This window comes from Cyprinodon variegatus, unplaced genomic scaffold (genome assembly GCF_000732505.1).
Source record: "Cyprinodon variegatus isolate N-32 unplaced genomic scaffold, C_variegatus-1.0 Scaffold1613, whole genome shotgun sequence".
Taxonomy (NCBI): domain Eukaryota; kingdom Metazoa; phylum Chordata; class Actinopteri; order Cyprinodontiformes; family Cyprinodontidae; genus Cyprinodon; species Cyprinodon variegatus.
This window is the reverse complement of record NW_015152066.1, coordinates 35,270-44,957: the sequence shown is the minus strand read 5'-3', so window position 1 is coordinate 44,957 and position 9,688 is coordinate 35,270. Positions and strand designations below refer to the sequence as shown.

The window sequence follows — 9,688 nt, the reverse complement described above, 5'->3', positions numbered from 1 at the left end:
CAGATCAAAGTTTTCTCAGAGTCTGAATGAGCCGCCAGACGGAGCTCCGCCTCCTTCACGGCCCCGGCCAGGCGGCTGCGCGTCGACTCCACCTCTGCCTCCAGCGTCTCACGGGCCTGGCGTTCGTTTTCCATACGGCTCGCCGTTTTTGCCAGCTCTGCCTTGAGGGCGGCCAGCTGGTTGTTGCAGGTGAAGACGGTCTGGGCTACGCTGTCGTTGCTGATTTTGAGGTCTCGCCGAGCGTCTTCCAGCTGCTCTTTCAGCGTCTCTTTCTCCTCCAGCAGATGGCTCTCTTTAAGCTCGCCGTTTGCCTGCGATCGTTCAAGATCGATCCTCAGCATGGACAGCTGCTCCTGCAGCGAAGCCGTCTGCTGGAGAAGCTCTCGCTCTCTGTCACTGGCTTCTGTGAGCTGAGACAAAGCCTGCAGAGAAAAACACCACCTACTGGTTATCTGGAGTTTATGACCAGCCAGAGACTGGATCAAAAGGTCGCTGGGATCACCTCACTGCTGCTGCTGATGATTCTCTTGTTCTCCACCTCCATCTCTTGCTGCTTTCTGAGATGACTGTTGAGCAGGTTTTCCTGCAGGGCCCGTGTGCTGCGTTCCTGAGCCAGCAGCCTCTGAGTCTCGGCGTGCTCCTCTTCCAGCTGTTAGGATTCATAGATGCACATTTAATAGACAGAAGCTTTTGTTAGCAGCAGAAAAAGGCAGGAGGAGGAGAACGCGCCTGTTTGGCGTTGCTGATCAGCGTTCTCATATCCAGCTCCACGTTTCTTAGTGTCAGCTCCACTTTCTGCTTCTCCTGAACCTCCATCTGATGCTGCTCCTCCAACCTCCGCAGCTTGTCCCTGGTAGCGTTGTACATCATGGTGGCATTATGACGGTTTTCCTGCTCTTGCTTCAGTTGAAATTTCAGGTTTGTGACTTGGGTCTGCAGTTCTAACTGGTTGCGCTCCAGCAGAGATTTTGCATCTTTAACCTCCTCCAGGGAGCCCTTTAGCGCCTCCCTTTCCATTTCCAGGTGGCTAACCTTCTCTTCCAGATACCCATGGCGGCTTTTCACTTTTTCGATGGCGCGTTCATACTCATGGAAAATGTTCTGCAGCTTTGTGATACTGGTTGAGTCTGAGGAATGAAACAAAGTCAGATCCAACTTCCACATCCTGACCTGTCTGCAGCAAGCAGACAGTAAAAGATTTTATAATTCCAATAAATCAGCGTTCATCTAACACGTTCAAACTGAATTATCTGCTTTTATGTTGCATATAAAAGAAGAATGACCCTAAATGATTCCTTAGACGTTGCAGAAGCTCATTACCAAAAGTGGATGAAGTCAGCCTCTGCATGAGGAGGGAGGCGTGACGGTAGCCTGAGGTGGGCGAGTCCATGTCATCTGTGGCTGTGTCCGAGGACTCGGTCAGCTCATCTAAATCATCTGCTGTGTCTATGTCTTCAGGCTTCTGCATCTTAAAAAGAAAAAGTGACCTAAAAATAATCCTTTATCAGGTTGAAAGAAGCGGTTAATCCAGTAACTGTTACTGTACCTTCCTTTTCTGCTGCCTTCTAGTCAACAACCTGAGCAAAGAGGAGAAAGAAAGGTCACTTTGATGGCGGATCAGCATGATTGTTGGTAGAATGCAGTCTGCAGGAACGGTTACAAATATCACCATCGATAACGTTAACGCTGGAGGACATCCCCGCTCCTCAGAGGGAACGCCTATTTAACGTGTGTGAAAAATGTGGATTTTTGTTATTCAGAGTTCGGATCATTGTCCTGCTGCATTATGGGTAAGTTTAGGGTCACGCAGAGATGTTACGGCATTCTCCTTCAACATGATCTTCATCAGTTATTGAATATTTTTCTGTTTCTGCCTGAGGAGGCACAACTACTCATGAAGTCAAACAAGCGATGGACCTAAAATATTTACGCTTGGCAAAAGCTGCAGGAACAGAAGAAGGGGGGGGGCCCAAACTGTGACAGCTGAATAAATTAAAGGTTTTATGACTTCAAACAAAGACCCACATCTTTGCTTTGTGTTCAGATTAGCAACACCACATGGGTCAGTGGAATATTGCATATTTACCTTTTTTGCCCACAGAAGCAGATGGGGGAGGGGGGTGCACTTTAACAACTTTCCATGAGAACAGAGAAAGCAACCCTCAACATCATTCCTCCGCCGCCTTGCTTTTGAGGAGCTTTTCTGCTCACCACTCGCTGCTTTCGTCCAAAACTTTCCGAAGCAAACAGATTGTTTTACTTTAGTGATGGTGGAACATAAAGGACAAGATGAGCGACATTAAGCCATCTGCTCACTGATGGTGGGAAAAATATGTTGGTCAGTCTGGAGACCAGTAAGGTAAAAACATTCAGAGAGAGGAGCTGAATGAATAAATTAATGAATGATTTGCTTTTAAGCTTTTTTTTTTTTAAACCAGTGCAAAGACATGTGGGAGGAGTTTATTTTTCAGCTTCATATATCCTTTTTGGGAATAATCATTTAATCCTACGGTCTCCATAAACAAATGTCTCACTGCCATCTTGAATCACTATTTATTCTGGAAACAAAAGCACAGAACTAAGATTCGTACCTTTTTGAAGGAAAAAGCTGCTCTTCCTGATCACATTCTTCAGCTCGATCCATCCGGCTTCCTGCGCAGGTCTCAGGTTTTCCCCCCGTTTCACTGCTATCCCAGGAGGCTGACGGCTTTCCCTCCTCTAGTTTAGCTGCTGGTTTGCTGGTGATCTGAAGAATGAGAAAATATATAATACTTGAGGAATAAACATCCGGCTGAGAAAGGCTGAGGCCTGACTTCAACCTGCATTTTGGATCTTTGCACTTTGTCATCCATAATTCAGTAATGCCGCTCCCACTGGAGACCCAACACCTGAAAGCTACTGAGTTTATTCTACAAGAGTGGATCTAGTATTTTAAATTCTATTCTGGATTTAACAGGAAGCCAATGAAGAGAAGCCAGGATAGGAGAGATATGATCTCTCTTTTTCATTTTCATCAGAACTCTGGCTGCAGCATTTTGGATCAGCTGAAGGCTTTTAACTACAGTTTGTGGACTTCCTGATAGTAAAGAATTACAATAGTCCAGCCTTGAAGTAACAAATGCATGGACTAGTTTCTCAGCATCACCCCTGGACAGGAGATTGCTCATTTCTGCAATATTCCTCAGATGAAAGAAGGAAATTCTAGAAACCTCTTTGATCTGGGATTTAAATGACAGGTCCTGATCAAAAATAACACCAAGATTTTTTACTTTATTATCTCAGCTCGAGGTTTGTAGACTGTGCTGGAAAACATTTTCCCTGTTCTGGAGGGTTCACTGAATGCTGAACTAAATGCACTGAACTTTATCAATCACATGAAAACACAAAGGTTTGTATTTGGTAAAGAAAATGTAAACAGCAAGAGGTGAAACATTTTGCAAAGTGAACTAAATTCTCACTGCTGAACTAAGAAGCACAAAAAATAAACCAAGAGGTTAGAAAACTGTGGAACGAGTTCAATTAAACGCTTCCTGGCATCAACTCAATGGTTTTACTAAATAACATTTTATCTGAGCCATCTCGTGTTAAAGCACATCTAAAAGCTTCCCCAGGATGCAAGAAGAAAACTAAACTAAAAGAAACGCATCATCTCATTTCATGCATCAAAGAAAATTATTATTCATGCAACCTTCACTCACGTTTTACACAAACATGCAAAGTACATGTATGACACATGAATATAGAACAAAATCACAGAAGCTAGTCTGGGATTAGAGTCGCTAGCATATTTTTAGAGTTTGTATTGATTCAGGTTTTTAAATTTAATTTAATTTTAAATTTAATCTCATGTACTAACAGTTTTTGAAATGTGTTTTAAATGGTGTAAAAACAGATTAGTTTTAGAACAAAAGGAGTTTTTATTCTGGCTAAAACTCAAACTGCTAATCAGATTAAGGGTCCTGCCGCCCCTCTGACCCAATGGCTGATCAGCCGTACGTCTCCACAGTTAATATAGTGAAGCTCCGTTTTTATTTAGCCTGAGAAACTGTAGATTTATTAATTCATTTGACATTTTTTGCCAATAAATTCAAAGCAAATCTAGAAAAGGATGAAAAGTTGGTCTTGGTTGATCAAACCAATGTTTAACTATGTTTAGCCACTAATAGACATCTTTATGAGGACAGTTTTTTAACTTTGAACTGAAAATCTTTTAATTTGTTTAGAAATAAAGGAATAGGCATTTCCCTTTTATTTCTGCAGGAAAACCATCATAGTGAAATGAATATAATCAGGACTATTTTTCCCTTACAGCTGTTGGACTTCAAATACCACAATTATCTGGTTGGGTGGAGTTTAACACTAACGCATAACGTAGAAGTTTAATGACATTATGTAATGGGAAATAAGTTAGTTAGTCCTCAGCAAGCTTCTTTATCTCTTTATAAAAGAGGCTGGAAAGGAAAGTCAGTCTCCTTGATGACAGAAAGAGAGCGTTAGAAAGAACAGCTTTCAATGAGGTGCTAAACGGAAAAGATGCTAAAAACTCACTAAAGGTCTAATTCATCCAGATCAAAGGTTTTCCAAACTAGATTGTCAGAATGGGAGTAAATTAAAATCAGATAGTAGTGATCTTTAGCTGGACCTGATGGGATCTATGGAGTCACAACCTCATTCCATCCATCATCCACAAGCTGAGACTTGTACCATCTCATCCACTGACTGTTAGCTGACTGGTTGGACTGGGAAGAGCTCAGTGTGTTGAAGGGAAAGTAGTATGAATGATGAAACACGAGACAAGGAATAATTAACATGGAACAATAAGGAAACGGGCCTGAACTGAAACAGAGATGCATTCAGGTATCTAAGAAAAGAGAGAATGATGAAGTTCAGAAGCATCAGTGAAAGAGGCAGCGATCATAGGTGGCCTCTTGGCCTTTGCTCTTAGCACCGTTCCCAGGATTCCTACCTCAGAGGTAAACTTTGCCACGTCCTCTTCATCGTGTCCTTCTCTGTTGGAGACGTCTAGATGATGAGGCGGCTCAGACCCTGAAGGTGAAATGCTCCTCCCAGCTTCATGAAGTTGGGTTTTGGTTTCATCCCTTTGGTTTAAATGCTCTTCCCTTTCCTGGGCAGCGCTGAGCTGTGATGAAGAGGCGCCTGGAACATCAGCTGTGAGTAGAGCGGACTTATGATCCCGAACTGCCTGATCACAGTCCTGCCACCGTTCCTCACACATGGAGTGATCAGGGGGCCCTAAAGCGGACCCCTCCTGTCTGGTATGCAGAACAGTAGATGTCGCTCTAGCTGCAGGTCCAACAATGACTTCTTCATCCACTTCCTCACTGGATGCAGAGCTGGATGCAGGGCTAGCCTTTTCTGACAGACTCCCTGAGTTCAACATTTCTCCAAACTTCTCTTTTAATTCCCCAGCGACACTCTTAAAGGAGGATTTGACCTCCTTTTTCTCCAACTCCACCCAGAGGTTCTCGTAGCGCTTCTCCCAGGGTTTATCTCCACCAGACTTTTCTTTAAGGTCATCATCGTCCTGTTCTTCAGTGTCAGAGCCTGCGGGGCCTAAGTTTTGCAAACTGAATTCGCATCCACCTTCTGCATCCTTGTTGTCCTTTGATGTTATCAGCAGGCAAAAAAAAACGACAAAAAGACAAGAAATGATAATATTGATAATATTCAAAACATGGGGAGGACATACATTCAGAACTATTAGTTATATGTGAGATGCGTTTAACATCTAGAATATAAAGATCATTTCATGTGTAGAATAAACTAAAGTGGTGCTTTCTGTCATGGATTTAAGGAGCATTTTTAGTTCCAGATGTTTTACAGGAGTCCAGGAAGAATTTGGTTTGTGACGTTTATTAGAAGTCTAAATGTTAAACTGTTTTATCCAGAATCTATAAAAAGAATAAATTACAATCAGGACTCATAGTTATTCATCTAATCATTTTCTGTTAGAGCATCAGCGTACCTCCATTTTCAATTCTGTAATAAACTGATGTACTTTTCTCCTGTAAATCAGTCGTTGCTCTTGCTCTGCCTAATTCTCCTCAGTCATCACATGGAGCTCCCATAGATATCACTAGAATTCCCAGAGAATTCCAGATTTCCTGCAGGCCCCCCTCCCCTCTTCCAGTCTGTGTATTCACTCTACCTTGCTAACTGTCCTTGTTGTAATGCTAATAACCTGTGATGTGACCAGTCCTTCTACAGGAGGCTGGATAAAGGCTGAAACTAACTGGCATCAGAACCAGAGCATGCTCCACTTTTCAGTACCTGCAACATCAGACCTTTCTGCAGGAATTTCTTGATAAGTCAGATCTAAATCTTTTATTTAAAGCTATTGACCAACCAGATATCATACGGGTCCTAGTTCCTGAACTGAGAACAGGTCATAACCAGCTTTTCCAACAAGGCAAGGCAGAGCCTATTTATATTTTCCATTCACCAACAGACTCATTTATATTGCAAAGCTCACTATGTGAAAGAAACTTAGAGAATAATTGTATTTTGTCTGTTCTCACCTTTTCATGTCATTCAACATTTCGGGTTAGAGAATGAAAAACAGTCTGATTTCAGTATTTCACCCAAAGAAAAATCTCTACATATGAAGCTACAATTGTCCCATTTAGTAGTTTTTACAAACCCAAGGTGAGTCCTTCCTGCATTTGTGACATTTATACTTTGCAACAGGAACCACAGCACTGAGCGTTGTGTTCACTGCACACCTGGCCTGCTTATAATAACAATTAATAAATCTCAAACAATAGAGTTTAGCAAATTTTCCCAAATTAAGACTTGTAATTTGAACTAGATGAGGTTATCTATGTGTGCTACAAGTTTGGAGGCACTACAGTGATCTATAGTGTAATTATTGGCTATTATCTGCTTATAATAACAATGAATAAATCTCCAAAAATACAGTTTGGCCTAAGTTCCCAAAGTAAGAGTTTTAGTCTGATCCAGATGAGGTTATCTGTGTATCGTACAAGTTTGGAGGCACTACAGTGATCTATAGTGCAGTCATTGCAATATGGGAATTGGAGCTATAGAAATAAACTGAATAGAATTGAGTTAAAAAGGGGAATATCCCAGTGATGATTAAATGGTTAACCAATCAGTATGTTGATTGGGTTAAACAGCAACATTTAAGTAGGTTGAAAACAGATGTTCAAACCAACCAGCCTCTGTTACCTTAAAGCTTAAGCTGTTTGTGAAGGAAACTGATTAAATAATGAAATCAAAAATAATTTGTCCTACAGTTTACAGCGATGCATTACAGCCGCTTAGCTTATCACATATTAGACATGTGTAACTTCTGCCAGTGACTAAGGGACCCTTCATGGATGCAGACTTTAAAATGGGAAGAAAGCCAAGACATTTGAGAAAGACAGTGGTTAGATTTTGCTTCTATTGAAAGCCAAAACCTGAATGATATTTTTAGTTTAGCCAATTTAGATCAAGATATTCAAAGGTAGGACTTATTGGAACCAAAGTGAGGATATCTGGTGTATTTTTAGACCGATGTAGTTGAGCTGGAGACTAGAAGGCATAGTCAACATTTCTCACCTTTACTTGTTGGTCTTCAAAGTCTAAGCCTCTTTCAGTATTTCCTGTCGTCACTGAGAGCTCAGCAGAACCTGGAGGAAGATCAGAGTCAGCAGCCAGAATAGCAGGCATGTGAAGACATACAGGTCATCTATAGAAGCCTTAGTGAACCAGACCTGCCAGATGCTCAGCAACATTTTGCAGCGGATTGTCAGACAAAGACTTCTTTTGAGAGCCTGCCGTTTTCTCTGGCTCTGAATCTGATTCTGTTTGCAGGAAAAATAAATAAAAGAACAAAATCTATAGTTTAAGACGCTAAGAAATGCAACAAGGATAAAAAAAAAGACGCACCTTCCTCGCTGTCCGGTTTCTGAGGGATCCTCATCCTCGCACGAGGTCGGGGCTGAGGAGCGGACTGGGTTGGTGTGCCGGCAGGAGCAGCATCTTCAATCTGTTCGCTACCAGAAGAATTAGCATCTTCCTGAAACCCTTTGAGCTCAGGGGACCCAGGCAAGGCCCCCTTACTGGGAATACTGGTAGAATCCCAGTCTGATCCATCTGCACCATATAAACAAGACATTCTATGTTAGGAATCAATTATGTTTATTAAGAGTTCATCTCGAATCAAACCCCCCCCTCAGCCATGGGTGCTTCTACACCCTTTCAATCCACTCTAAAGAAGTTAGATGTCGTGTTTAAAAGCTGAAGTGCTTTAATTTTATTTAAACTCTTTTACTGCAACTGAGCGACTTTTCCTGCTGATGGTGGACAGAAAAGAACAGTCAGCCCCACATCAAACCAGCTTTTAGATCAAATCATGATTTTCCTCATTCTGCACCAACTGTCACTCTTGTATTATAAACTATCAGTTTTCTGTTAGTCAGTTGCTATTGGAAACAAGTTTTAAAGGAAAATAGAAAAGGTTTACAGAATGAACTTGTCCTAAACTAAGTAATTTTAAAGTGAAATCCTCTAAAAGTATAATATGAAGCAGGTATAAGTGGTTGGTTTAGACACGGTAGCTCTCCTGTTTGATGGGAATCATTCAAAAATAAAGGATCCGATTTTCTAGTGTAGAAACAAAACAAAAAGAACAATAATCTCACCTTCCAGATCATCGACGTCTCCCACGCCGAGCTCTTCCCCGATGTCCATTTCTTCTTTAGGTTTGCTGAAAATTCTTCGCAGTTCCCGTTTTGGACTTTCACTCTGGTTGAAATTAAAAACACATTTCTGTTATTTTAGCCTTTATTCATTAAGTTCTGAGGCTCAACCAGACTCACCTTTTTCTGTAGTGTAGCGTCTTTATCAGCGGCCCCCCCTACATCATGTTTACCGTCTTTTCCAGCTGCAAAAGAAGGGAAACTTTTTAACATCAGCAACTTACAAGTTTTCCTGTAAACGGTGAGTTTTTCCTGTTGATGGGAGGTGAGAAGCATTCTCATGCATATGAGCTGGAGGTTAGTATGAACTTACATGCCTTAGTAGGATCCATGCCAACTGACTGATCTGACTGGCTTTAGCAACAGCCAAGACTAGCAGAATTTAAACCACATCATCATTTTCAAAAGAAAGCAAGCTTAGGTTGCCTCATGCAGTGTTTTGCAGAAGCACAGCAGTCTGGGTAACGGAGTTCTGACAACAACTGGCATCATTTCAAAGAGCAATGGCGACGCACAGGGAAGTTAGCTGCTCATGCTAACATTTCCAAACACATTAGCTGAGCATGGCAGTAGAAAATGATATATAGGTTGTTCTACTCGTCTTAAAACATGTAAACAAAACATTAACATCTAAAAGCATTATCTATGAGTCAATATAATTCATACAGGAGCTAGAAGATAAAAAAAAATATATATATAAAAAAAAATGATCAGAACTAAAATAGGTCCAACGTCTCAATCAGTCAACATTTTCCAAAAGGTTTTGTATTTTGAGAAATAATTGCCAAAAGTATAAAGTCTGTCAAACATCTGCCTGCATATTGTGAGGGACACAAACTACTGGAGCCCGAAGGCTAATTTATGCTTCTGACGCAGAGCCTCTTCAACCGCCAAACCCGTCTCTGTGCGCGACCACACCCCCCTGCAACTGTCGTCGCACACCTAAAAAAAATATCCTGACT

The 9,688-nt window shown here is 41.5% G+C and overlaps 1 protein-coding gene across 1 annotated transcript in view; it reads right to left on the bottom strand.

Annotated features, from left to right (window-relative positions):
* The window catches only part of LOC107104095 (ankyrin repeat domain-containing protein 26-like), a 34,311-nt gene that overhangs the window by 9,311 nt on the left and 15,312 nt on the right, over window positions 1-9,688 (bottom strand). Inside the window, exons 17-28 of the mRNA XM_015404013.1 lie at window positions 8,847-8,911; window positions 8,670-8,772; window positions 7,915-8,121; window positions 7,740-7,829; window positions 7,585-7,655; window positions 4,967-5,623; window positions 2,592-2,746; window positions 1,547-1,577; window positions 1,321-1,468; window positions 730-1,127; window positions 503-649; window positions 1-422 (exon numbers count right to left, since the gene is read on the bottom strand). The exon at window positions 1-422 is cut by the window's left edge and continues 2 nt beyond it. Coding sequence (XP_015259499.1) covers window positions 1-422; window positions 503-649; window positions 730-1,127; window positions 1,321-1,468; window positions 1,547-1,577; window positions 2,592-2,746; window positions 4,967-5,623; window positions 7,585-7,655; window positions 7,740-7,829; window positions 7,915-8,121; window positions 8,670-8,772; window positions 8,847-8,911 — 2,494 coding nt within the window. The remainder of the gene's footprint in view (window positions 423-502; window positions 650-729; window positions 1,128-1,320; window positions 1,469-1,546; window positions 1,578-2,591; window positions 2,747-4,966; window positions 5,624-7,584; window positions 7,656-7,739; window positions 7,830-7,914; window positions 8,122-8,669; window positions 8,773-8,846; window positions 8,912-9,688) is intronic.